Source organism: Temnothorax curvispinosus, unplaced genomic scaffold, assembly GCF_003070985.1.
Source record: "Temnothorax curvispinosus isolate PA1 unplaced genomic scaffold, ASM307098v1 QBEX01014594.1, whole genome shotgun sequence".
Lineage (NCBI taxonomy): Eukaryota > Metazoa > Arthropoda > Insecta > Hymenoptera > Formicidae > Temnothorax > Temnothorax curvispinosus.
This window is the reverse complement of record NW_020224374.1, coordinates 146,997-172,734: the sequence shown is the minus strand read 5'-3', so window position 1 is coordinate 172,734 and position 25,738 is coordinate 146,997. Positions and strand designations below refer to the sequence as shown.

At 33.6% G+C, this 25,738-nt stretch overlaps 7 protein-coding genes across 12 annotated transcripts; 3 read left to right on the top strand and 4 right to left on the bottom strand.

The window, feature by feature from the left end:
* The first annotated feature begins 549 nt into the window (after window positions 1–549).
* On the top strand, window positions 550–3,090 carry LOC112464813 (heat shock factor-binding protein 1). Of its 3 annotated transcripts, none has more exons than XM_025032030.1 (4): window positions 550–1,051; window positions 1,145–1,211; window positions 1,947–2,021; window positions 2,228–2,334. In XM_025032030.1, the coding sequence occupies exons 1-4, from the start codon at window positions 953–955 to the stop codon at window positions 2,275–2,277; spliced, it is 291 nt and encodes a 96-aa protein (XP_024887798.1). In that variant the 5' UTR covers window positions 550–952; the 3' UTR covers window positions 2,278–2,334. The 3 variants fall into 3 exon arrangements, with proteins under 3 accessions (XP_024887798.1, XP_024887800.1, XP_024887799.1); XM_025032032.1 differs by having other exon boundaries at window positions 551–1,051; window positions 1,947–2,067; window positions 2,228–3,090; XM_025032031.1 differs by lacking the exon at window positions 2,228–2,334 and having other exon boundaries at window positions 552–1,051; window positions 1,947–2,192.
* On the bottom strand, window positions 2,430–5,145 carry LOC112464814 (protein FAM92A-A). Its single transcript, XM_025032034.1, has 9 exons — window positions 4,766–5,145; window positions 4,546–4,647; window positions 4,292–4,420; window positions 3,731–3,911; window positions 3,267–3,491; window positions 3,108–3,140; window positions 2,813–2,974; window positions 2,639–2,743; window positions 2,430–2,570 (listed from the first exon to the last, which is right to left on the bottom strand). The coding sequence occupies exons 1-9, from the start codon at window positions 4,795–4,797 to the stop codon at window positions 2,430–2,432; spliced, it is 1,110 nt and encodes a 369-aa protein (XP_024887802.1). The 5' UTR covers window positions 4,798–5,145.
* Window positions 5,146–5,396: 251 nt separating this feature from the next.
* On the bottom strand, window positions 5,397–7,792 carry LOC112464811 (secretion-regulating guanine nucleotide exchange factor). 2 transcript variants are annotated; one of them, XM_025032028.1, is made up of 5 exons: window positions 7,638–7,792; window positions 6,850–7,420; window positions 6,231–6,482; window positions 5,978–6,157; window positions 5,397–5,676 (listed from the first exon to the last, which is right to left on the bottom strand). In XM_025032028.1, the coding sequence occupies exons 1-5, from the start codon at window positions 7,749–7,751 to the stop codon at window positions 5,507–5,509; spliced, it is 1,287 nt and encodes a 428-aa protein (XP_024887796.1). In that variant the 5' UTR covers window positions 7,752–7,792; the 3' UTR covers window positions 5,397–5,506. The 2 variants fall into 2 exon arrangements, with proteins under 2 accessions (XP_024887796.1, XP_024887797.1); XM_025032029.1 differs by having other exon boundaries at window positions 5,978–6,142.
* Window positions 7,793–7,978: 186 nt separating this feature from the next.
* Window positions 7,979–10,709, top strand: LOC112464824 (cell division cycle protein 23 homolog). Of its 2 annotated transcripts, XM_025032060.1 has the most exons (7): window positions 8,173–8,273; window positions 8,357–9,018; window positions 9,202–9,381; window positions 9,479–9,643; window positions 9,717–9,963; window positions 10,029–10,293; window positions 10,356–10,709. In XM_025032060.1, the coding sequence occupies exons 1-7, from the start codon at window positions 8,173–8,175 to the stop codon at window positions 10,464–10,466; spliced, it is 1,731 nt and encodes a 576-aa protein (XP_024887828.1). In that variant the 3' UTR covers window positions 10,467–10,709. The 2 variants fall into 2 exon arrangements, with proteins under 2 accessions (XP_024887830.1, XP_024887828.1); XM_025032062.1 differs by lacking the exon at window positions 10,356–10,709 and having other exon boundaries at window positions 7,979–8,273; window positions 9,717–9,922; window positions 10,029–10,120.
* A 31-nt stretch (window positions 10,710–10,740) lies between these two features.
* Window positions 10,741–16,040, bottom strand: LOC112464823 (kinesin-like protein Klp61F). The gene is made up of 16 exons (XM_025032059.1): window positions 15,836–16,040; window positions 15,422–15,569; window positions 15,178–15,327; window positions 14,671–14,831; window positions 14,454–14,603; window positions 14,120–14,356; window positions 13,598–13,973; window positions 13,252–13,523; window positions 13,004–13,143; window positions 12,827–12,945; window positions 12,398–12,751; window positions 12,071–12,298; window positions 11,730–11,909; window positions 11,421–11,640; window positions 11,207–11,334; window positions 10,741–11,099 (listed from the first exon to the last, which is right to left on the bottom strand). Exons 1-16 carry the CDS (start codon window positions 15,898–15,900, stop codon window positions 11,043–11,045), a joined length of 2,985 nt encoding a protein of 994 aa, XP_024887827.1. The 5' UTR covers window positions 15,901–16,040; the 3' UTR covers window positions 10,741–11,042.
* A 1,132-nt stretch (window positions 16,041–17,172) lies between these two features.
* On the top strand, window positions 17,173–23,415 carry LOC112464826. Of its 2 annotated transcripts, XM_025032064.1 has the most exons (4): window positions 17,173–17,275; window positions 20,432–20,786; window positions 21,152–21,292; window positions 22,963–23,415. In XM_025032064.1, exons 1-3 carry the CDS (start codon window positions 17,232–17,234, stop codon window positions 21,290–21,292), a joined length of 540 nt encoding a protein of 179 aa, XP_024887832.1. In that variant the 5' UTR covers window positions 17,173–17,231; the 3' UTR covers window positions 22,963–23,415. The 2 variants fall into 2 exon arrangements, with proteins under 2 accessions (XP_024887832.1, XP_024887833.1); XM_025032065.1 differs by lacking the exon at window positions 22,963–23,415 and having other exon boundaries at window positions 21,152–21,298.
* A 609-nt stretch (window positions 23,416–24,024) lies between these two features.
* LOC112464797 (probable oligoribonuclease) lies at window positions 24,025–24,966 on the bottom strand. Its single transcript, XM_025032004.1, has 4 exons — window positions 24,925–24,966; window positions 24,660–24,821; window positions 24,331–24,551; window positions 24,025–24,176 (listed from the first exon to the last, which is right to left on the bottom strand). The coding sequence occupies exons 1-4, from the start codon at window positions 24,934–24,936 to the stop codon at window positions 24,050–24,052; spliced, it is 522 nt and encodes a 173-aa protein (XP_024887772.1). The 5' UTR covers window positions 24,937–24,966; the 3' UTR covers window positions 24,025–24,049.
* Between the last annotated feature and the right edge of the window lie 772 nt (window positions 24,967–25,738).

The following is a 25,738-nucleotide window of genomic DNA, read 5'->3' as shown; positions in this document are numbered from 1 at the left end:
ATTTTCTTAAGCAAAAATTGCAATTTAAGAATGTAGATGAAGCAAGCAGATATTTTTTTGTTTTATAGACAGATTATATTGCTATTTCTATTGTCGATTTCGCAAGTGTCAATCGGTCAGGATCGACTCGAAGATAAAAAACAGATAAAAACAAGTCCGAGCACAAAACATAACAAAATATATGATTCATATTCAATCGTGTGATGTTCTGACGTTTCGAATTGCGAAAACATCGTTTTGTTTTGAACTGTCTTTTCGCATAACTTATATGTATTTGCTATCCTCTCGTGCACGTTCGTGTCGATTTTTTTTTAACAATGGGTGCGTTCAGCCGATACTCCGCTAGCCTAGCAATCGTGAGCAGTCGCTCGTTTTCGCTCGTTTTCTCTCCTTTGACTCAATGGATTAAAAGGAGAGGAAACGAGCGACTGTTCACGATTGCTAGGCTAGCGGAGTATCGGCTGAACGCACCCAATACTTGACTTCTCCTTTTATCGTACTTAAACCTATAATTTATTCCAATCTTAAAGACATCTTATGTCCCGATTTTGGACATGGTGTATTACCGCATATAATTCCACGTGTTGGTGTCAATTTTGACTTTCTTTTTTACCTCGATTCTCGCTCCTTCGCCTAAATTGATCGAGGCCAAAGTCGCGATAGAATCATGCGATAGAATAGAAGATGAGAAGCATACATTTGAATAAAATTCAATTTCTCGTCGGGGGAATCGAGGATTGTTGGATCGATTGACAGTGCTTAGCACCGATTATCACCGTAGCGAGAGCACGCGACGAGTAGGTACACTAGGTACGGCGACGTCGCGTCGTCGCATGCGCCCGCTTCTGGGAGGATCCAAGATCCAATCCATTATCCATTGCGTGGTGCGCGAGCCGGACGAGCCGAGCTCTTAACCCTCGTTCCTATCCTCGCCGGGCGAAGCGTCGAGAGGATGGCCGACATCAAGCAGGACCACAAGGGCGAGGACGTCGACAGCTACGGGATGGGCAACAGCGCCGACCCGAAGAACATGCAGGAGCTGACGCAATACGTGAGTCCGCGTATTTACGCACGGGATGACGATGACGCATCCGGGGACATTCCGTCGCGACACGACCCTGACGCTACGTTGACTCCTTTGCAGGTGCAAACGCTGCTGCAGAACATGCAGGACAAGTTTCAAACCATGTCCGACCAGATCATAGGAAGAAATATCCTTTTTCACGCGCATAACCTGAAAGCGATGCTGTATGTGTGCGGCTGAAGCGGCATTTGAAGAAATCTCTGTGGATACACTTTATTTTGGAGTATCGTGAAACTTATAGGGGTCCCCAACTGGTCTGTGTACTTGATCCAACCCTCCCCCTTTCCCTCATCTGTGAAGTTCTATCTGCCAAGAAATTTCGACATTTTAGTAAAAAGAATTTTAAAATTAAGGTATTTTGTTTTTATACGATTTTCAAAAGTTTAAATTTATTCGGTCTCCAGTTATTACAAAAATTTTAATATGGCCCTCTTTTGACAAAAAAGATTGGGGACTCCTAATGTAAACTGAATGTCTGTATTAGTATGTGTTGGTTTTTTCTGTTAACGTTATTGCTGAACAGTACATTTCTTTTTCTGAATGCGAGTAATAAATAGTAGCTGCTTTTTGTCTGTTTAGTTTCGTATAAGACTATGTTTTTATTGGTTTCAATAACTCGGAGAAATATGTGTCTGTGTGCACTTCTAGCATTTTACTGGTTTGTGTTTTTATTCAAACAAAGTTATGTCAACAGATTAAATGCATGTGCTATTTAGGTATATGTAGATGTCCAATCCTAAGCTATGTTTATTTTTTAACTGTATGCATGTTATGCTTTGCTTAATTTTATTGGGTGTTACACAAGCTAATATACATTTATTTTTAATATTAATATTGTTACGAGATCCTTAATAAGAAATACTAGATGAAATGGGCAACAGAATAGACGACCTGGAAAAGAATATCGCGGACCTAATGACGCAGGCGGGAGTCGAAGGTGGTGATAAATAAGCTCATCCTTTTCTCAGTGCACTGATCTATAAGTAATGACTTATATAAAATATAGCCATACTTCTTGTCACGGAAAAAAAAAGAAATGTATACCGATAGTGAGAACCATCCTTTTGTTACAATACAGAAAATAAACTTACATTTTTTTAGAAACGTATTTTGATATTATTTTAAAGGATTCTCTCGTTACAGATAACCGAGACGCTACAACTACGGATATAACGATTAGGCAACTTCAGTGAAATGCGGTTTACGTTGTTTCTTCGTACTATCTTTATCTTGGAGAAGTTTCCCTTTTCTTATCTTATTCAAAACAATTGCGTATCTATGCGGACGCTTGAACCGATAAAAAAAAAAGAGTACAAATAAGCATTCTTCAAGATTAAGCAAATATTTACTTTGTCTGATTCAGTCTGTAAGGTATACGGTATATTATAGACGACATTAAAGACTTCTGACACGTGGGAATTGCTGGGACGGGTTTGAGAATGAAGCGTTTCTTTACTTTGTATCCAGCATGTTTTGACACTCTTTTCTAAAAAGACAGAAAGGCAAGATTAAAAAGGGCGATTAAAATTACATAGATTTTTGCCTAGTTCTCACTGGCTTCTCTCGAATTGACTCCGATTCCGTTTCCTCTGTACTGTCTGGATATTCTTCGACTTGAACCGACTCGGAAGAATTTGTGAACGCGGTCCGTATGGAATCCTACAATTTGCCACGTTAAGATTCAAGAATAGAACTACGGAGCGATGTATATTCTCATTTTGCACTTACCGCAGATTCAGTTCCTCGATTAGCTAATTTCTGCGACGCCATGGGCGAGGATGCGAATCGAGTGGCTAAGTTCGTTAACGAGTAAGCTTGTCGAAACGAAGTTCTGCCCACCGTGTCTAATCTTGCGACGGAATCGGGAACTCGCATTGTCTCTCGAAATTCCTAGATACCGAAATGATGCTTTATTTGAGATAATGATAAAAAAATATTGCGTCAGCATAATAAAGTTAATATTGAAATGTCAAGTCATCATTGAATCGTAATAAAACAAATATCAGTTTGAAGCAACGTTTACCCCATTTATCTCTCCTCTCGCGCTTTGATAGTCCTGCACGTCAAAGGATAAACAATGTTGACTACGTATGTTTTATAAATTTCATAATTCTTCTCTTTAACACTTTAACTTTAACACAGAGGCAGGATGTAAAAGAAAATTGAAATTAGATCTTCTCACCTCAATATCTTTAATTTCGTCAACAGCTGCAACATCTTGATATGCCTTGGTCAAAAGCTCAAGAGCCTTTGTATGAAAGCTCAATTCGATGGTGACAAAATCTAAAAGTATGGACTTCAAATCGTGCAACTTTCGTCGTTCGAATGAGTCGATCTGTTCCTCGAGTCCTTTCACTACGCGGGATACTTCAATGGACGCTTTTGTCAACTCCGATTCGGCTTGCGACTAATATTCTTTTTCGGTTAAAGATTTTTGTAATACAAGATGATGAAATACAACGACAAACTAATTATACACTTCGACGTGATTTTACCAATATTTATATTGATCTTAATTATAATTTAATTAATTTTTGTCTTATTGTTTTACGAAAGGCATAGAATCAGTTAAATTATAGTTAATAAATTGTTACTGATAAATTTAATTGTTACTGAAGAAAAATGAATCTTCAGTCATAAGGATACTATCATTTGACGATTCCTGGGATTTCTTTCTCGAACTTTATCCAGGTGTCTTCGTCTCGTGAGTTCTCTGTCGCGTGCTGCGAAAGTATTTTTTACATCATCGCGGGCATGCTTGCAAATCGTTGCGTATTGTGAAAGAGGTACAATTACTTTGGAATCCAATCTTTGTACTTCCGCATCTCTGTAAAGCAGATCGGTAATTTAAAGAATGGAAATGTAAATTGAAATAATGTAATAAGAAAACATACAATGCAACTGAAAAGAAAGGCAAATCATAAGAAGATAGATTTCTAAGAGACTTTTAATAAACTTTCTTTTATCTTTTGCATTTGGTGACGAATAAAAAGCCGTGATTGTTTAACATAAGATGATAAACGTTTTCCTTTAATTTTAATGTGAATAAAAATGGCAACACGATATATTTTTATTTCTTTAGTTACACATACCAATACCAAAAAATGTAATAATTATTTATAAATAAAAAATAAATTAAAATTGTTCTCTTTTTATATGCATTACGAAGAAAATATAATTATTTGTGAAACAGAGAGCCAGTTTTACCTATAATCGCCGATGACCGATAACGTTGCGGAAAAATTTGCGAGCCCGGCGCTCAGTGATCGATTTATGATTTCCGAATCCGCATAAGTTTGTATTATTTTAGCCAACTCGTCGCCCTTATCACGCAATCTGAAAAAAATTTAAGCTAGTGAATAGCGAACGGAACGAGGCACATCGTCGTCAAAACAATAGGGAATAGGAGCATGTCACTAAGGAAAAATCGATATGGTTTATCAGTCGTAGCGAAGGAGCACCTGGCAGCTTTTCTGGCGAACGCAGCGAATATCGTGCACAGCTCGGCGAAGTGTTTCTCCACGCCCGTTATGCGATCCTGTACGAACTTCGCTTCCTGCTCGCTAACAAACGAAATATAGTTTTTATTTTAATTTAACGGTTCGTTTACCGATCTGTCAAATAGATGCGGTGCAAAATTAAAAAGAAACCATATATGTTTGCGGCTTTGCTTAAACTTACTACAAGCTGCTTTGAGAGCGCGCTCGAAGCATCTCTCTCTCAAAATGTAATTTAAAAAAATATTCGACGAACTGTTTTGTACCACAGATTATTCTGCCGCGATAATATCTCGCGAAGCGAAAAACAATTTCAGTCGTTCCCTTTCCCGCACGCTATCGCTGACAGTTGCCTACTAGCCTGGCAGGTGGTGTATTGCCGCAGGTGAAGCTACGTACATTTTCTATACTCCCTTCAGGCTAACTACGTAGAGGGTTGATTACACGAGGGATGATTCAAGTTTGATCCGATCTGTTTTATGTCCTCTGTTCCCTTTCTGTTCTGCGACTGCGATACACATTCATATTTTATATTTTCTCCACAAAGATTTGGACGTTTCCCTCTCCTGTTTTGTTTATATTACAACAAAATTATATTAGACATATCGCTATAAATTTTGTGCATTTGTATGTAATCTTTGTATTAGAAAAATAAAATACTTTATAAATTAAATACTTATAATTAACTTGTATTTAAAATTTTAACTTATTAATTAAATCATGTCTATTTTATATCAAGTGTAGGACATAAACACGGTATTGATTTTACTTGGCTCCGCCGACTTTGTCTTATAGTATTGCAATAAGATAAGAAATTTGACAGGCAACACGTCAAGCTATATTTATAAAAATACTTCATTGGTACACGATTACAATTAATATGTAATAAATAACAAATTTGCAACAATATATTTTTAATTCGCAGCTAACTAGTGTCTTTTATCACAGCAAATGAATGTCCTGCACCAGCTCCCACAAGAACGGCAATGGAATCAGATGAAATTGGGAGAACCTCTGGCCGCAGAACATTTTCTGTTTTTCCGTTACCACAATTTCCATGCTCATTCCAACCCCAGCACAACACTACTCCATCATCTGTAAAATTAAATTATCATTATTAAATACTAAAATATGCTATGCACGTGTATACTAAAGTATTTTTTAAATATTGACTCGTTTTGTTTTAAGATATTTTTTAAGTTTAAAGAAATTTGTATCCACCCTTGTTTAACAAAAAAAAAAAAAAAAAAAAAAAAAAAAAAAAAATGGTGATGATTAAAAATCACAAATATGCATTCCCAATTTTATAAAATTTTAATTATTTGACGCATTTTTTAATTTTTTAATAAATGTATTTATACATCTGTTTAGATGTTTATTGAATCTAATGATTTACCGGTTAAGGCAACATTATGCTCTGATCCAACTGAAAGTTGAACGATTTTCGGAACATGCTCAACACATTGAAGTCTCTCTTCTGTAGAAATTCCATTTTGTGGTTTCGACGAAGAACGGCCCAATTGACCATAATCATTTCTTCCCCACGAAAAAACAGTACCGTCTGAAATTATATATACTACATTTTGATACACATGTAAACAATTCGATTGTATAGTAGCAAAAACGTAAAGTGAATTTAGTTTACTTACTGCTTAAGATATTTATGTGACTCCAACCTGCATGAATTTGAATTTGTACATCGTGTTGTATGCCGGAGAGTGGAATACATACGGGTTGCAATATTCGTGTTTCAGAAAATGTCTTAGGAAAGAATCCCAACTGTCCATGCTTGTTGTCACCAAAGACATATGTATTGTACGTTTGCCTTTTTGTTATGACGACGGTGTGATATTGACCACAGGCAACATTTTCCACGTTTTCCTGCATTGTCCATTCTGCAACTGTTCACCTGCGTTTTAATTAAGTGGAGACATTTTCTTTTTCTTACTATACAGTGTATACCCTGTACTTGTGTATACTTCAACCCCATCGAATAGCTGTCAGCTATTTAAGTTAAAAGTAATGAAATAAATTAATAAATGATGTAAATAAGTACAAAATCAATAAATGTATAAAAGTGATAAATAAATAGTAAAAATATATTATATAAATACATAAATAATAAAATAATAATAGTTAAAAATATGTTAAAAGATTTTGAAAAGATACTCGAGTAAATTCAATGTCCTTATTAATTCCTTAGAATTCTTTAACTCACTTATTTTTACAGGATAAAAATTGTCCAAAATATAACGATTTGTTATATACCTTTGGTGAATGCATCAAGAAGAGGATAAGGCTGCATGGTTTCTGGATTAATTAAACCCAATTGTCCTCTATTATTTGATCCACAAACATAGAGCTCACGATTCTCCATTACTATGGCGGTGTGTCGCAAACCCATCGAAACGTTCTTTATTTTTTCGCCGATCAAGATTTTGTGGGGATGAGATATTGAGAGAAAGACCGAAGGATCCAAACTCAATTGGCCATAGCGATTGGAACCCCATACGTATAACTCGCCGTTTCTCGTTAACGCCAGGGAACTATCCCATCCACAGCAGACGTCAATTACTATTTCGTGTTCAAGAGCACGTATCCTCTGAAACGTTAGAATGTTTTCCTTCTCGATTCCAGTGATTCCAGCTTGTCCTTTGTTGTTCAATCCACAGGAATAAACGCGACCATCCACATCCAAAACCAGTGTGTGTCCAGCACCACCGACAATTTTCCTTATAGCTTCCGGCTTCAGGGAACATCCAGATAAGTCAACTTCTTGAGGTAGAACAAATTGCTCGGACAATAAACCTTGTCCTAATTGACCATGGGAATTTGCACCCTGCAAAATATATTTATTAGACTTTTCAAATTGTTTATAGGTTGCTACAAAGTACAGATTTACATTTCAGTCGCATTCAAAGAATTGGAAAAAAAAAAAAAAAAAACACTTTTGCCGTTTATATTCACTGCATGCTTGCGTGCACGTGTATAACATATGATGAATATTCTTGTTAAACGACAAATGACAAGGTTGAATATTTTATATATGATCTTACCCACGAAACCAGACGATACGTAGGCATTATATCCGAATTATATTCTTTATTAAGTATTTTCGTTCTCGATGATTCAGAGCGGATTTCTTTGCACCGTTCCACATGTCTATACATTTACGTATATACTACATCGTAGGCGCAAATGGTATAAAGATAACCATTAACCATGATTGCCGATTGGAACTACGAGTCACATCAAATAGAAATTTATGCTAAGACTCCATAGACGCGGAAACGCCGTAGAGTGCATTGACCAATCAGAAGGCTGCCGCAAGTCGCCTGCGGCAAAATCAAAATTGGTGATTGGTCAACGCACTCTGCCTGCCGCATGGTGTTTCCGCGTCTATGGGTCTAGCATTATGCTATAGCATAAGAAGAAGATCGTAAACGGAGTATGCCGGTATATTATACGAACGAGTCGCACTGAAAAACGTAGATTAACCGAAGAAGAATTTACTCCTGGCTGTGTGCAGCGTTATGTTAAACGCTGTTATTTTCATAAGCGACGTAATATAGGAAAAACAAGACGAGCAGGATGCAGGAATCCGTGAAGTTCAATCTTAAGGAGGTTAAGTCGGACCTTCTGCACGCGATACACGAATGCTCTCAACGTGGTTTGCTGCACACCACCAAATGGTACGTGAATTTCTGCTCGAATAAACGTATCGCGGTCTCTTTACGCATACGATTTTAGGATTTTATATTCATGTTTGTTGTAGGTTAGCGGAATTAAATTATTCGTTGAAGAACGTAGATATAGATCCACACGATTTAACAGCGAACATGAATGTACCAGTGATCGGCGAAGCGGAGGATATCTATACCTTGGCTAAAACGTACTTCGATCTGAAGGAGTACGACAGAGCGGCGTATTTCACGATGGACTGTATAAGTCCTAAGATCAGATTTCTACATTTGTATTCGCGCTATCTGTCAGGGGAGAAGAAGAAGATAGACGATATGACGGACGTGCCGCCGGATCCTCTGAAAAATGAGACTCTGAAGTATCTTAACGACGATCTAAAGGCGGATCACCGAGCGTCGAAGTTGGATGGCTACGGATTGTATCTTTTCGGCGTGACGCTGAAGAAGCTGCAACTCACTAAAGATGCGATAGATGTTTTAGTGGAATCTATACATAAGGAGCCTATGCATTGGGGTGCGTGGTTAGAGCTGGCTGCATTAATCACGGACAGGGAGAAACTAGAGAGTTTGTGCCTGCCTAATCATTGGATGAAGTATTTCTTCATGGCGCATATGTACTTAGAACTGCAGCTCATAGATGAAGGCCTAGCGTTATACTGCCAACTGCAATCAATGGGCTTTCAAAAGAATGGTTACGTTTTAGCTCAAACTGCAATTGCAGTGCATTATAGAAGAGGCAAGTGAGCAAATTCAGTATTTAGCATGGATAATATACAAGCTTTGCTGAAAAATTTAGAAAATCGATGTTTTCTTGATTATACGAATTATTTTAGGATTTGGTTAAATCTATCATTCGTTCATAATTATTAACATATATGTCTATGAATATCATATATCATGGAAATATTTTTTATTTTAGATGTTGATAATGCAATAGAAACTTTCAAAAGAATAATAGATGAAGATCCTTATTGCCTTGATAACATGGATACGTATTCAAATCTACTTTATGTAAAAGAAATGAAAGTTGAACTGGCAGATCTGGCACACAGAGCTACCGAGATAGATAAATATAGATTGGAGACTTGTTGTATAGTTGGTGAGTATTAATTGCATCCCTTTGAAAGACATAAGTATAACAACGTTGCATTTAAGGAGAACATACTTTAAGAGATAAAAAAAGGTATGTCTTTTAGGAAATTATTACAGTTTAAGAGCTGATCATCAAAAGGCAGTGATGTACTTTCATAGAGCGTTAAAGATGAATCCGCAATATTTGTCAGCTTGGACATTGTTAGGTCATGAATTTATGGAAATGAAGAATACCAATGGTGCTATCCACAGTTATAGGCAGGCGATTGGTAAATTCTTTGAACACTTTCTGCTTGCATCGGTATAACATGTATTTTTAATTTATATTTTTTAACTTGCCAGAGGTGAATAGACGAGACTACAGAGCATGGTACGGCTTGGGTCAGACGTACGAAATTTTGAAAATGCCTTTTTATGGACTCTATTATTATAAACAAGCTCAGTTATTAAGGCCCCATGACAGTAGGATGGTTCTAGCTTTGGGCGAAGCATACGAGAAGCAAGATAAAATTCAGGACGCACTTAAATGCTATTACAAAGCATGCAACGTAGGTGACATAGAAGGAATGGCACTCTTAAAATTAGCAACGTACGTATCATGTAGTGCTGTATGACAAAAATAATACATATGTATAATTTCTCGTTTTGTCACAGGCTGTATGAGAAATTAGGAGAACACGATCATGCAGCGGCAGCTTATACAGATTTTGTAATGGATGAATCTCGAAGTGTCGACAGAACAGAGCTTAGTCATGCATATAAATATCTCGCACAGTATCACTTAAAGAAGGAACAATTGGATCAAGCTTATCATTACGCACAAAAATGCCTTCAGTTTGATGAAACAAAGGAGGAAGCAAAAGTGTTGTTAAAAACTATTTCTGAAAAAAGAACTAAAGTAGAAGAAACTTCTATGGTGGTAAGTAAAATCATTTTATAGTAATTAAACATTAAAGCAATTCAATTTTGTAATTTTTCTAGGTGGATGATATGAACGAAACGGACCCTGTAATTGAACAAAGAGCGCGAACGGATGCAACACCTGGAAGTCAACTATCGCCGATGAATCTCTCATTCGCACCTACGCCATAAACAAAATAGATATTTTCTACTTATAGTATACATAATTTTAATATTTGTAATTCTGTATACAAGTATACACATAAAATATTCAATAATTCTTTTGTATTGTATATTTAGTAAATTATTCTTTTTTCCTAAAGATTGCAATGTTAAAATTTCTCGAGAATTTCATGTTTTACGTTTACGCGAGCGTTACTTCTGTAGTAACTTACGATAATTCCTTCCGTAAACGGGATTTTGTAGTAACTTACGATAATTTACTCCGCGTAAACGAGTGATATATCGTAAGTTACTACAGAAGTAACGCTCGCGTAAACGTAGTATATGTCTATTTATGCTTATTATAAGAATTATTTATGCAGTCAATTCGCTAAAGTGTCTGATACTTTTTTATATAATGTATAATGCAATAGATTTGTGAATCATTTTCTGTCAATTATTTATTTATATCGTTATTTATGCCGTGAATTACATTGTATCATTGTATCAAAATATCCTTATCTCTTTAATTAAACCTAATGTACATAATTAACTAATTTTTATTGTATAAGTATAAAATGTGCAACTGATTACCAGTTGAAGTATTTAATTTGCATTCGGACATTTCTTCTTCGGCGAGTTATTATTGACCAATACCGTTTCCTGTAAATATATATTATATATTTAATAATATTTATATGTTCCTAGTAATTTTTTCACAATTTATTCTTTACAAATAATGGGATTTCTAAATCAATGTCTATATTTACTTCATTATCAGAATTGTTGAGGTTGAGGTAATTTCTTGTTTCTCTGAATCTCTGAATGATTCGTTCATGTGGCGAAGTTGCAACAAGACGTCGTGGATATTGATATTCTTTTCTTGCCGGCGTTAAACCTGAAAAGAAAAATTAAATGACTTTAGTTCACCTAAAATTAAAAAATCGTAATAAATACAATATTACATAAAAACCGGAAATTTACCTGTTGGCGTGTCGTGCCGTAAATCTCCAAGAAATTTCCCAATTTTTTCCTGTATTGAATGCAGATCCGTAATTGTCTTGTCATAACAAACAGACGATTTTTCGCTTTCACTTGTAAGCTTATCGTTCAGTTCTTTGGATGCTTGTAGATTTTTCTTTCTTAATTCTTCCGCAAGCTTTTGATGATCATGACTTCCTTGAACTAGTGTATTATAGATATTCTATAAAAAAAAAAAAAGAAGATTAGATATATTATCTGTGTGTACATTTTGCAAAATAATAATTTTAATGCTGCATAAGATAGATTTACTTTGACAGATCCAACAGAAGAAGAATTATCTTCCTTGAACTTTTGTTCCATTTGTTTTATGTTATCTTCGACATGTAATTTTTTCTGCACTAATACATCGCAATGACTATTTAAGTCAGTTTGAATTTCATCAGTCAAATTACGGCTATGTACTGCAACCTGCTCTGCTAACGTCCAATTCTGATAACAGAATAAAAAATGCTTATCATTAGTAGGTATATCATATTATCTTGTTTATTACTTTTATTTTTTAAAGCACCCGATAGAAATAATGATATTTCATCATACGTTTTTATCTGGGTACTTAATAATTTAAAAATTAATAGAAAGTTAGATGTCACCTCTTCCATGCTAGATGTAACATCGTTTTTTATTATATCCACGTCGCCTTGAATTCTCTGCTGTAGAGTCTCATTTCTCTCAACAGCCTTGTGGTAGTTATTAAAAATATCATTAGTCGTACTGTCGCAAACCTCATTAACACGATTTAAGGTGGTGCATGCGGTCGAATAATTCTCGGTCACATTTTCATTTAACTTGTTAAATTGTAGCCATAGATCTTCAAATGACTGTAAAATAAGAACAATATATAATTTGTGTAAAATTATTAAAAATATTAATCAAACAATAAACCAAAATGTTATTAACAAAATATCATCAGATAATACCTTTTTAAATCTTTCTTGCTCCTCCATAATTTTACCATCACCTTCACGAATAGCTTGTATATTCTGTTTTATCTCATCTATATTTTTATACAAATTATCACGTTCTTGCAACCTGTAGTTACATAGTTGTTTTATCGATTCATTTGTATATGCCAATACTTTATCAAACTTCTGAGATACCGCATCATTTAAACGATGTAAGTTCTCTACAATTTCCATGTTATTAACTTCTATAAAATCATTAATTTTCGATGTCAGTTTTAGGGACACATCATTTAAAAATTTACGTTCATTCTGAGTCATGTCAGATGAATATGCCATTTCTGTGTCCAGCCACTGGTGATAGTGTTTGTACTAAACAGAGAAGTTCGTCATATACGTTTTGTTTATTATATTATAGTTTTTACATAATGCATAAAAATTACTTACTGAATTATTTATGTTCTTTGTAAATTCATCTATTGCTAATTTTTCTTTATTAACAATGTCATTTGACATATGGCCGATTATTGAATCAATATCCTTTTTAAACAGTTCCATTTGTGAGCCTGTAAAGATAATATAATATACATATTTGTCAGATGCATCTTAATAATTTGTACTTACCGATGCTATTTTTCATAGAGGTACAAAACCCTATGAATTCCCGTGTATAAACTGCAACATTATTTTCCACATCTTGAAACTGTTTTGAAATGTTACTTCGGAACTGATGACTGATATGTTCATTTTCTTGTTCCAATTGTCTGTGGATGTTACATATATTTTAAAATAACTATACTAATGCTATCTGCATTATAAAATATCAACTGTTAAAAATATAATAAATGTGATAATAATATGATTGTCATTACCTCTTATAAGAAATTTTATCATGAAGCTTATTTACATCAACTGTTGCTGAATCAGCTACATCCAAGAGTTTTTTTGCTTCCGACAAAAGTTGTTTTTCTGTAGATACGTGTTTTTCTACTAAGTAACTTTGTTCTTCTTTCTCACGTTCTGTCATTTGTAAAAGTGCTGTAGTTGATTTCAAAGCATGTACGGTGGTTTCTAATTGTTTCTTAGTTTCGTGTAGATAATTAGTTTGTTCCATATGCTTTGTTTGTAAATCATTAAATATTTGCTAAACAGAAATTAGAATAATAATATTAATATTAATTATTGTAACAAAAAATACATTAATTATTATCTATTTACCTCCTTAGTCTCCATAGTTTCTTTAAGGACTTTAATGTGAGTTATTTTTTCTTCAATTTCCTTTGTCTGATTTTCAATTAATGTTTGCATCTCATTATAATTATCGTGTGCCAAATATACACCATTTCGTTCACGTGCTGCCACCAAGTCTCTTCTAAGTCTCTCAATTTCTTCCGTGTACTCTTTAAGTAGTGCCTTTTTAGACAGTTTCTGATTAATTTCAGGACGATTTGTGATATTTTTGGCACGTTGAGCATAATCTAATGTTGATAAGGTTTCCTCAACATTTATGCTCGCTGGAGACACTGTTGCAATGATTGACGTTTTCGTACGTCCACCTAATGACTCTTGCAAGAGTCTTGTTAATTTTGATTCCCTGGTCAATGTAAAACACACGAAAAAGAATAGATTGGATTAATTTTATTATAAATAAATAAATAATTATCAAATTTTAATGTTGATCTTTTAATTTCTTATATATTTGTATCTATAAAATTATATCAATATGTAAATTTGTATTACCGATATGGAATGTGAGGTGCTCTCTCAACAAGCGACGTTATAACTCGACCAAGAGTCAATAATGATTGATTAATATTTCCTGCTTCTCGTGCTCTCCTATCAACCGCACCAGATCTTCCAACATTTTCACTCCCAGCTAAATCTACCAAGTTTAATTTTCCAGTTTTTAAAAGTTCTTCTCCATCCACATTATTTTCTTTTATATGAATAGTGATGGAAAATACTGTATGGGAACGGCTGAAAGTATATAGTATAAAAAATATATAAATAATATATAAAATTTAGTGCTTTAAAAAATAAATAACACATTATGTATCTAATTTAAGATAACAACCTCGAGTGAGCATTCATTAAAGTTGCAGCCGTTTGTCTTTTCTCTGATCCCTTTTCTAGGATCTTATAAACTTCATTTTTATTATGTACAGTTACTTCCTCTAATCCATGAATGATCACTGAACCTTTTCTTGTAGCATCTTCATAAAGCCTAAAATAATCATCATACTAATATAATCTATTTTTCATATTTCTTAGCAAAAATGCAGTAATATTACCTTATTTTAGATGCATCATCACTAGGCGATAGCAAGTCAAACAGTTCTTCGTTATATAACTCGAGAAAGCTAACTCGTACTGTATATTCTTGTGCTTCCAACAAACGTAATTCATCAAACAAATGACTTAATGCACGTGGTATAATTCCAGCTTTAGTATCCTATATGTATAAAAACAAATTTAATTTGTACAAGCTTAATTGATACTATTATATTTGTAAATTATAGCAAAATATTAAAGTTGACTATTTTGATATTTGATACAAATAGCAAAACAGTCTAGTCAAGTCATATTTATATATGGTAAAATTATAAATTTATTTTTTTGATACAAATTACTCCATTTTATTACAATTTCAAGCATTGTCTTGATTCAATAAGCAGAAAGTTATGGTTTTCCTTATATTAATAAATATAAAAAAATATGATAGTAAGGCTATATATATTAAAATTTTATACGTCTATCATTTAATGCAATAATTAACATCATTTTATATAACAACTCACACTTTGCCAGTGCAATGTTGGATCATTGCTAACACCTTCCATAGTAAATGTCTTTCCAGTACTAGTTTGGCCATAAGCAAAAACCGTACAATTATATCCTGCCAATACTTCCTCGAGCAATGGGCTAACAACTGCATTATACACATCTATCTACAAATTACAACCATTTTTTAAGCATTCCTTGAAACATTCAAAATAGAAAATTTCATTTTTTATACAAAATATAGAAGTGTTATATCTCTACCTGTTTCGAAGAAGGTCCAAATACTTTGTCAAATGTGAATTTCTTTGAATGATTGCCTTGTGATCTTTCGTGGACCACCACTTCTTTGTTAGATGGCAATTCTAATACCGGGATAGATTTTCCAACTTTCTCACTTTGATTTATTGGTCTATTAAAGAAAAGGAAATCACTTTATAAGGATAATAGGCCTTATATCAACATATAAAGGCAAATAAAAAATAACAAAAATGTATGTACGTATTAGTTGTTTAATTTTTATTTAATAAAAAAATTATGATTGTCAAACAAGAGACAAAAGTACTTTTTCGAAATCTTTCAGGGCAGAATTTAATGCGCCTCTCGTTATGCACTAACAATAAGTTTCAGCTTCCTCAACAATAATGCGTCACAGCATCACAAATAATTGTCACCTACCTGACGCGCACGAAAACTTGTATATGCTGATTCTTATCCTTTTTCGTATTGCGAGCATCATTCATCTTGGATAATTTCTTGCGTAATTATCTCTCGCTACGGCAACACGGCTAGTACGATTTCACGTCCGTCAACGACAACACGTTTTATTTCGCGTTTATTTACTGTTTGTAAACGCCAGACGCGAGAAGTCAGCCACAGCCACAGTATCCGTTGAAGAATTTAAATTGAGATGCTTCACGCGATCGCCGCTAGGTGATGGCGTGATGGAAATCGCATTTTTTCAATGGCAGCCAACCACAGGGGATCTCGGATCCATGTATCTTTTCCCCTAGGGCTCGATTCTTGAATTTGCGAGAGAAACGTATACGAAAATTCTGCTCTTACAGAAACGTAGCAATTTGATTGGTAGGTAGTTGGATAAAAAATGATGAAGATCCAGGGGGTCGATTACGGTTCTTGAAACGAGGTGAAAATTATAAAAGTGAACAAATTTACTAGATTTCGACCAATAAAATCATAGATACCGTAGTGAATTTCCTCACTTTTGTAACTTTCACCTCGTTTCAAGAACCGTAATAAGCCCCCAGATTTTCTTTAAACTTGCAGTAAAATTATATTTAGATATTAATACGTATGTATGTGTGTTAAATTTGGGTAAGATTTACCGTAGTTTCCGAGATATGATCGCTTATGCTAGGTCTACAATGCGAGTCGTAAAGTTGTGAGTCGTAAGAATTGACCAATCACAATCGAATTTGAGGAGAATAATCGACTGTGATTGGTTAATTCTTACGGCTCACGACTTACGTAACGAATGACGTTAGAGGACGTGATGGAATTAATACGTCATTTGACATCATCTGCTACTGATGGGTGTATTTTAATTAACATTGCGTTTATGGCCACTGCATGAAGTAGAAAAACTAATATACTTGGACATGTATATTTGTCAATATCTAAAATAATCTAAAATCTAAAATAAGGATTAAAACAAAAAATTGAGCAAAAGTAATTGAATTTTAAAAAAAGTGCATGTTTAAATTTCGACGACACTGACCGTACGATATCAGAGTATGATAAATCCAAAAAAAATTTTATTAGATTAGCTCGGTTAGTTTCTTCGCAGTGTCAACGTCAAAATACTATTTCATTTTCTGTAACTTTTTTTATTTTATCGGTTTTTAACATTCTAAGAGAAGCAATAGTGTTTAAAAATCTGTTCTTGAATTTATATATAAAAGGATTCATCGTCTATTGAACTTTATTGATCAAGCCTAATTTTGACTAGTATAGTTGGGAAAGAACCATCTTAAAAGCCATGCGATAATCGGGTACCGTATCAATTGGTCTTTAGACCGTCAATTACTGCGGAGTGTCTCAAGCAAAAGAAAAAATGAAAAGAACGGAATCGTCTGTAGAGTCTACAGATTTGCCCAGGTAAGCGAGAAATGAGTTCACCTAAAATCGCATGTCTATTTTGGTTCTGTTAAGAAGTTATTGTAGTTATAATAGTTATCGTTGTTGTATTACAATAATTTATACTCTGATATATGTACAGGCGGTGGAGCACCATAAATTGAGACGCCTAAATATATTATATATCTAAAAAATAAAGCAAAATAGAAAGAAATGTTACAGACAAAAGTTGTAAGGTTTAAAAAGACGCATTTAATGCAGTATTAATTTGACCATAAAGTGGCGTTGCTAAAATCAAGTTTAGTCAACTTTACTTTTTTAAATAGAAAACCCCTATTTTTTATTGTATCATATTTTTCTATTAATAAATTTGAACAATTTTTGTCTGAAACTTTTTGAGATATTCAAGGAAAACTGATAATTTTTTCAATATTATATATTTAGTTTATGATATCTCGATAATTGTTTATGGTAAAAAACTTTTTGACTTGATTTGGTCTTAAGAATATGCTGTTGCAATAGTACTCCAACTTTTTTAAATATTTATGTATACATGAAAGCTTCAAGAAAATGTATGGTAAATATTGAGTATAGCGACCTCCTCTCCGAGTTCTCTGAAATTTTAAAATTTTGTGTATTTTGGGTCATAAAAAAAATTCTAAGAAGAAAATATCACGATGTCGGTAAGTAAGAAAATAATAATTTACGGATATATATTTTGTTTCTTATTTGTGGCGCCTGCACCAGAACGCGGCAACGCAGCAATAGCGGTGACTAATCACCGCTTTGTCAGTCAGTTATTTATCTATATCTATAAAGGAAGATGTCCTGACTCATTCATTCACTGACTCATCAACGCCCAGCCCAAACCTGAACCCCAGCCTGAACCGAATTTTTACCAAAAGTATATGAAACAGGGGTAGAATTTTCCGGGGAGTGTCACTATGTGTATAGTTTTTTGTTACCGATCTTTTTGGAAGCCGATTTTTTTAATTTTTCCTATTTTTCGGAAAATAATTCACCGAATCTCCCAATTTTTCGGGAAATAATTGATTGAATCTCAAAGAATTATACATGAAGCAAGGGTAGAATATTTCCCGGGGAGTGCTATCAAGTGTACTATTTTTTGTTACCGATTTTTTTGGAAACCGGTTCCGAATGATCGAATCTCAAAGAATTGTACATAAAATAGGGGTAGAATTTCCCGGGGAGTGCTATAAAGTATATAATTTTTCGTTACCGATCTTTTTGGGAATCGGTATCAGAAGTTTTTCGAATTTTTCGGGAAATAATTGATCGAATTTTAAAGAATTGTATAAAACAGGGGTAGAATTTCCCGGTGAGTGCTATAAACTGTATAGTTTTTCGTTACCGATCTTTTTGGGAACCGGTATCTTTTTGGAAATCGGTTACGAAATTTTCCAGAGACAGAGAGAGAGAGAGAGAGAGAGAGAGAGAGAGAGAGAGAGAGAGAGAGAGAGAGAGAGAGAGAGAGAGAGAGAGAGAGAGAGAGAGAGAGAGAGAGAGAGAAACTATTTGCGTGTCTTATTACGGCTGCGGTCCATTTGACGCTACAAATGCTTTGGAGCGTTTTTCTTCTCCTTCTTTCTTCATTGAAAGAAAAGAGAAGAGGAATGCTTCGAAGCATTTGTAGCGTCAAGTGGACCGCAGCCTAAATATGTCCTCCGGGGCGAAGCCCGGGTAACCCAGCTAGCATCTATATATTAAGGCCTCCGCACACACACACACACACACACACACACGAATGAAAAATATAAGGAACAAGAAACAGATAGGGCCGATATCACAGTCTCCGATTAACGTGATCCTCCGATTAAACTTACTCTGCATCTTTTTCTAACTGTCCCCCTAGAAAGAGACGAAGAGTGAGTTTAATCGGAGGATCACGTTAATCGGAGACTGTGATATCGGTCCATATTGGGTGTGCTTTCCATTTAGTGATACAAGTCGACACAGACGTTGTCGTTCTATCATTCTATTCAACGAGTAACAAAGACAGAACGAGACTTGTGTCGACTTGTGTCAGTAAATGGAAAACACTCATTGGCCTAGTTTACACCGGACCGTTTGATACGCGTACCAAGTACTATATCCGTATCAAATCCGTATCAAATCTCGGGTTATCCCGGTGTAAACTGAGATTTGATACGAATTTGATACGGATATGGTACTTGGTACGCGTATCAAACGGTCGGTGTAAACTAGGCCATTATAGCGATTAGGACTAAAGAATCAAGAATGAAGTTAGATGCACAATGAAAAAGACAGGCAATGGAAACAGGGAATAACACGTACAGACAATAGATTTTCAACTTCAACCTATCAAAAGCCGTGTATTAATGTTACACCAGCAGCTTTATTCCTGATTTCTTCTTTCTAATCGCTAATATCCTGTTCCTTGTTCCTTATATTTTTCGTTATGCGGAGGCCCTTACTTCCGGAAAAGCAAGACGGTGATTATAGTCACCGTTTTACCGCATTGCCGCGTTGCTGCGTTCTGTGTACAGGAGCCATTACTTTAATTATAGATTCTATTATGTTCCACATAATTATATATTTTAAAATTTTTTTGTTAAAACAGAGAATAGAGTATAATAGAAAGCATAAATACAAAGTATTTCAGAAGCGAAATATATATCGATATTTCGCTTCTGAAATACTTTGTATTAATTTATGCTTTCTACTATTCTCTGCTTTAACAAAGATTATAATTTTAAAATATTTATATAATTATGTAGAAATGAAAGTAAAAGAAACAAAATATTCGCAAATTATTAATTTCTTACTTACCGACATCGTGATATTTTAAGTATTAATTAAAAATAAATCATGGAGGACGATTTTCCTTCTCAGAATCTTTTTTACAATCCAAAATACACAAAATTTGAAAATTACAAAAAAATCGGAAAAGAGGGGGGGGGGGGGACTTATACTCAAAATATTTACATATATATATTAGGCGATTTTTGGCGATCGTTTGGTATGGTTTGGTACATACATATACCAAAGTTGCTATCGGTGGTTGCTATTGGTTCTGGTGCAGTTTGGTACCCTTTGGTTGCTTATACCAGAGTCACGCAAAAAATCGCCTATTCTTTATTATACTATTCTCCATTGTGTGATAATGATTGGAACACGAGAAATCTAACTTTCTAGCGGCTCAAAAAACATTGGTAAGCAGACCGAAAACTTTAATAGTCTTAAAGATGAAGTTGCCAAGTTGGAGGAGCAAGTGAGAATGCTGCAACTTGAAAATAATGATCTGAGAAAACACGTGAAAAGCTCTAAGGAACCTGACCATGTTGTATATGGTCAGAAGCTCCTTCCCCGCACTCCACAGGCAACAGCTATATTTAAAAGTCCAGTTGGAATTGTTGGAAAGTCTGGTTGTGGCTGTAAAGGGAATTGCTCCTCACGGATTTGTGGTTGCGTGAAGAACAGCAACAAATGTGGTCTGTCATGTAAATGTGACGATGAAATATGTCAAAATCAAGAATATTATCATTCGAATGTATGATGTTTTTATATATAGTAACCTGAAAAGAAATTTATTGATATTTTGCAGAAACCAGAATATGATCAACGGAAAAATAAATTGTGTTGCAATTAGGCTGGGTTCATCTTGACGCTTTCAGCACTGTAAGCATCATTCTATCTTCGTTGCACATCTAATATCAAACGAAGATAGAACGATGCTTTCAGCACTAAAAGCGCCAAAACAAACACAGTCTAGTCATATCTGTAAATAGTTTTTTTCTTTAAATTTTTAAAATATTTGCTTTTATAATTCTAAACATGAACAAATTTTATTATGGAATAACTATTATGGAATAATAAGAGTTTTTTTTATAATATTAATAACTGATTACTTCACAGGCAACAGCTATTAAAAGGCCAGTTGAAAAGTCTGGTTGTGGCTGTAAAGGGGATTGCTCCTCACGGATGTGTGGTTGCGTGAAAAAGAACAACAGATGTGGTCCATCATGTAAATGTGACGAAGAAATATGTGAAAATTAGGTAATATTATCATTTGATGTTTTTATGTATATAGTAACTTGAAAAGAAATTTATTAATATTATTGTAGATGTATGTCTGCATTTACACAGCGGCTTGTAATCCGGTTTAAGTAATTATAAACGTATACTATCCGACCTAAAATTTTTCTTTCTGTTTAGAAGTAATGATCATTTATAATAATATGAATTAACCTATTTTGTTGATACTCTAAACATTTGAAACAATCTTTGATATAGGTATGTATATTATTAGGAGCTTTCCACTATTTTGTGGTAATGTCAACGATTTTGGGGTTCTTTTTCGTGTTATGTTCACGATTTTTTGGTTTTATTTCCAAAGAAAATAAAAAAATCGTAGATATAGCACGGAAGAGAACCACAAAAACGTGCACATACCGACAGGATTCGGATACAGTCAAAACGGGCATGACCACTCTTAAGGCCATTGTACGTACAAAATACTACAAAAATTTTAGTAGTAATCGCAAGGCCGTAAGAAAATTGACCAATCACAATCAATTATTCTTTGACTGCAAGAAGAATTATTGATTATGATTGGTTAGTTTTCTTACGGCCTTGCGATTACTACTAAAATTTTTGTACATACGTGCAATGGCCTTTATCTTTCTCTCTGCCCGAACTCTAGTTATTATTTTTATCTAGTTTACCTTTACCTATAATGGAGCTTTCCAGCAAGCGACACAAGTCGACACAAACGTCGTTCTATTCTTTTTTGGAAATGAGTAACAAAGAGTTAAGGCCCGGTCTACAATGGATGTCGTAAGTCGGAGTCGTAAGAAATTGACCAATCACAACCTATTATTCTCCTTGCGGTCGAAGAATAATGAACTGTGATTGGTCAATTTCTTACGACTCCAATTTCCGACATCCATTGTAGACCGGGCCTAAAGGTCATTGCACGTAACAAAGTTTTAGTCATAAATCGTAAGGCCGTAAGAAAATAGACCTGCAATCACAGTCGATTATTCTCCGCTTGCTGGAAAAAGCTCCCCCTAGTATATAGGGGTAACTCTGGGTCTACAATAAGTTTTTTAAGGTGATCCTAAAGCCGTAATCCTAACCGGTTTTTTTCAGTTTTTTTCTTAGCACTAATCTTTTAATTAGCTTTATAGAAATACAAAATTCTTGTCTAGAATTAAAGTACACATCAAAATCTAGGTCATGGTGGTCGAATTTATATCAAAAACGAAAAAAAAATAATATTTTTTGTTATACGTGACGACCACCACATATAAATTCGACCACCATGACCTAGATTTTGATGCGTACTTTAATTCTAGACAAGAATTTTGCATTTCTATAAAGCCAATTAAAAGATTAGTGCTAAGAAAAAAACCGGCATTACAGACGGCTTTAGAGGATCACCTTAAGGTTTAAGGCTTAAAGCACCTATTGTAGACCGGGACTTAGGCCGGTTGAGCCAACAGTGGAATGTGTAAATAGTTAATAGTTCCTTTCTTTAAATATATAAAATATTTGCTTATAATTCAAAACCTATCAACAAATTTTTTATTATGGAATAATAAGAATTTTTTAATATTAAGAACTGATTAGGAGATGTTGAGATACAGGGATGAAATGTATAAATAGTATACTTTTAAAAATAATTCAAAAAAATTATTTTACATATATACTGCAATGCATTTCAGATACTAAAGAAGAAAAAGTCGATTGGGAAAAGTACTCTAGGGAAGAGCACACTGCGCAATTAATTCCTTGCAAAAAATGCAAAAGAACATTTTTACCCAATCAGATTCAATGTACAACGAAGCTTGCTGTAAAGAGATTTAAATATTGACGAAACAAAAATTGTTTAGACTTTTTTAAACTTTTAACATGTTACTTTATGATTTTGCGTTTATCTTTTATCATCGACATATAGCACTTAAGAAAGCAACTATGATTGGTCCGCCGTTTTTATTTAATTCGCGCCAGTTTTTGGAAATTTTTATTTTTGTCAAACATAGTAAACTAGCATTTCAAAAATTTTTTTATCAAAATAATTTACATATGCATGTAAAAAAGAATCCACAGAAAAGAGAACAAATTATTTTCATATAAATATGGTCAATTCCATATGAATAATAAATAATTTCCATATATATCATAATTTTATTACAATAAAGTACATTATCATTTCCTACCCATTGGGCTCAACGTTACAAATTTGTCGTTTTGTTGATGAATTATTGCAGTAAACTGTCGTACATCCAACCATTGTTATTTGTTCGTCCAGAAACAAATTTTATAAAACTGGATAATTTTCGACACGTTATAAGTTACAGCGTCACTGTAGAATGAGATAGAATATATTTCTCTCTCATAGGATTTTGAAGAAAAATAGGCGCTTGTTATGGCTAGACTTAACTTACGGTTTAACTTACAAGTATCTTTTTCTAATTCTTAAAACTAGAAAAAATCCACATTAGTAGAAATGGATATAAAAGTATAAAATTTATGCAGAAGGTGTAAAAATATATAATTTATATTATATTTCATTATGTTTTTACTATGTTCGATGAAAAATAATTCTTAATCCATATTGAATATTTATATCTTCGTTCGTGATTCACAAATCTTTACAAATTAAATTGCATTGAGCTCTTTTTATTTTAGACGGCCTTCTGCATAAGTACCTAATAAAATTTTTTAAATATAAAAATACTAATTAATATTTACGTGATAAAATTATTTTATATAAATATCAAATCTAAGAAATTAAATATGTTTATTAAATTATGACATCTTAAAAAAGTGGTTTTTGTAATATCTCAGTTCATTAATGCTCTCTTTTATATCATCCAGAGCCCTATGGTTTAGTTTCTTTTTCGGCGCTGAATTATATACATTTGGATTCCACCTTCTAAAAATTATGAAGATTTACTCACACATTATCATATTGTTTTATCAAAATTACCTTAAATATTAATTGCAGAATAGTCTTATTATTATTAATTGTTTACATTGCGTCAGCATCTCTATTTTTTCATATAAAAATATAAGAAATCGGTCCTTACCTAGCAATTTCCTTGATTGTACTAACATCAATAATCCTGTAGTGCAAGTAATTGTTAACTAATGGCATATATTTGTGCAGAAATAAACGATCTATATACACTGAATTTCCAGCTAATGGACATGAATCTTGGGGAATGTGTTTTTTTAAAAGGTCGAGTACTGTCTTCTCAGCTTCTTCCAATGATACTGTACTTGAGCGAGAGTTCTCAATTAATCCTGTCTGAAATATATATTAGTAATTAAGTTACAAAACTCAAAATATACCAATTTTCAAAAGGCTAAAAAGTTCAAGAATATCTGTATCATCCATGTAAGTTAAAAGCTTTACCTTTGTGTGATTTTCCTTACACCATTCATTCATATTTTCTAATATTGTGTCTGGTTGATGTATCACAATATTCAATTCCTCACTAACAATTTTTAGTTTTTTATCTGTTACAATGCAGGCAATTTCTAGTATATGGTGTTTATCTACCTCAAGTCCAGTCATCTATAAAAATATAATATGCAATTAATTTATGTTTCTAAATTAATTTTTGATTACTCCTCATTATAATCATTAGGTATAGGTATCATTTGTAAGATTTCAATACCTCTAAGTCCATCCAAACAATATAATTAGTATTTTTGGATGTCATCTTGTCTGTTAATAATATATTATCTAACAATCTGCAAATATAATTTAAACATAAATAAAAGTAAAATAAAAAACAAAAATGTTAGTTATTATAAGAAATATTTAAAAAGATTAATAATCGTCATTGCGTTCAATTTCGTGCGACGATAAAATTGAACACCAACTTATTTTTATATCACGCATGTCAAAGTAAGATTTTACACGCTTCTCGGACATGTGTATCATGTTGATTTATATAGTAAATTACAACAATGCAAATAGTTGATAAAATGAGAAATTAATAAAGCAACAAAAATAGGAATTTTCTGACGATTTAACTTTCGAGATAACCTCCAATTATACGTGATAAACTTTAAACACATGTTCCTCTGGAAACATTTATAAAATATTATGGTAACTAAAATATAAATCTTATGAAATATGATAGTACAAAATAGACGTTAATGACGATTCTTTGTTCTTGGTGAAAATAATTATACCTTCAATGACAATAAAACATTGAAATTGACCCTACGAGATTGCTACCTGTGTAGAGTGTAAACGCCACATGACATGCGCCCTTCACAAGGGTATTTAAGCTCTAAGCCGTAAGAAATTGACCAATCACATACTTAATGTTTACGCGAGCGTTAAAGGTGGAAGCACATAAAATTGCAGGAGCCATAAGCAGAAGGCAGAAGCCATATGCGCATGCGTTAAAAGGTTTGAGTGGCGAAGACTGTGACGTGCACATCGTGCAACGTCACAGCTTATTTCGGTTAGTTTTCTCG

Excerpts from the sequence above, each read along its gene's own strand:
- LOC112464811 (XM_025032028.1), bottom strand. The coding sequence starts at position 7,751 with ATGTATAGACATGTGGAACGGTGCAAAGAAATCCGCTCTGAATCATCG. Across the intron at positions 6,483-6,849 it reads TCTTGATGCATTCACCAAAG|TTGCAGAATGGACAATGCAG; the intron begins GTATATAACAAA and ends GCAGGTGAACAG. Across the intron at positions 5,677-5,977 it reads GCATAATGTTGCCTTAACCG|ATGATGGAGTAGTGTTGTGC; the intron begins GTAAATCATTAG and ends TTAATTTTACAG.
- LOC112464813 (XM_025032030.1), top strand. The coding sequence starts at position 953 with ATGGCCGACATCAAGCAGGACCACAAGGGCGAGGACGTCGACAGCTAC. Across the intron at positions 1,052-1,144 it reads TGCAGGAGCTGACGCAATAC|GTGCAAACGCTGCTGCAGAA; the intron begins GTGAGTCCGCGT and ends ACTCCTTTGCAG. Across the intron at positions 1,212-1,946 it reads CGACCAGATCATAGGAAGAA|TAGATGAAATGGGCAACAGA; the intron begins ATATCCTTTTTC and ends AATAAGAAATAC.
- LOC112464814 (XM_025032034.1), bottom strand. The coding sequence starts at position 4,797 with ATGCTTCGAGCGCGCTCTCAAAGCAGCTTGTA. Across the intron at positions 3,492-3,730 it reads CCAGGAATCGTCAAATGATA|TCGCAAGCCGAATCGGAGTT; the intron begins GTATCCTTATGA and ends AAAGAATATTAG. Across the intron at positions 2,975-3,107 it reads CGAGAGGAGAGATAAATGGG|GAATTTCGAGAGACAATGCG; the intron begins GTAAACGTTGCT and ends TTCGGTATCTAG.
- LOC112464797 (XM_025032004.1), bottom strand. Across the intron at positions 24,552-24,659 it reads GTAAGGAAAATCACACAAAG|ACAGGATTAATTGAGAACTC; the intron begins GTAAAGCTTTTA and ends TATATATTTCAG. Across the intron at positions 24,177-24,330 it reads ACAATCAAGGAAATTGCTAG|AAGGTGGAATCCAAATGTAT; the intron begins GTAAGGACCGAT and ends CATAATTTTTAG.
- LOC112464823 (XM_025032059.1), bottom strand. The coding sequence starts at position 15,900 with ATGAATGATGCTCGCAATACGAAAAAGGATAAGAATCAGCATATACAA. Across the intron at positions 13,524-13,597 it reads AAACTATGGAGACTAAGGAG|CAAATATTTAATGATTTACA; the intron begins GTAAATAGATAA and ends ATTTCTGTTTAG. Across the intron at positions 12,299-12,397 it reads AGCAAGAAAGATTTAAAAAG|TCATTTGAAGATCTATGGCT; the intron begins GTATTATCTGAT and ends CTTATTTTACAG.
- LOC112464824 (XM_025032060.1), top strand. The coding sequence starts at position 8,173 with ATGCAGGAATCCGTGAAGTTCAATCTTAAGGAGGTTAAGTCGGACCTT. Across the intron at positions 9,644-9,716 it reads CAGTTATAGGCAGGCGATTG|AGGTGAATAGACGAGACTAC; the intron begins GTAAATTCTTTG and ends TTAACTTGCCAG. Across the intron at positions 10,294-10,355 it reads TAGAAGAAACTTCTATGGTG|GTGGATGATATGAACGAAAC; the intron begins GTAAGTAAAATC and ends TAATTTTTCTAG.
- LOC112464826 (XM_025032064.1), top strand. The coding sequence starts at position 17,232 with ATGAAAAGAACGGAATCGTCTGTAGAGTCTACAGATTTGCCCAG. Across the intron at positions 17,276-20,431 it reads GAGTCTACAGATTTGCCCAG|CGGCTCAAAAAACATTGGTA; the intron begins GTAAGCGAGAAA and ends CTAACTTTCTAG. Across the intron at positions 20,787-21,151 it reads AAGAATATTATCATTCGAAT|GCAACAGCTATTAAAAGGCC; the intron begins GTATGATGTTTT and ends ATTACTTCACAG.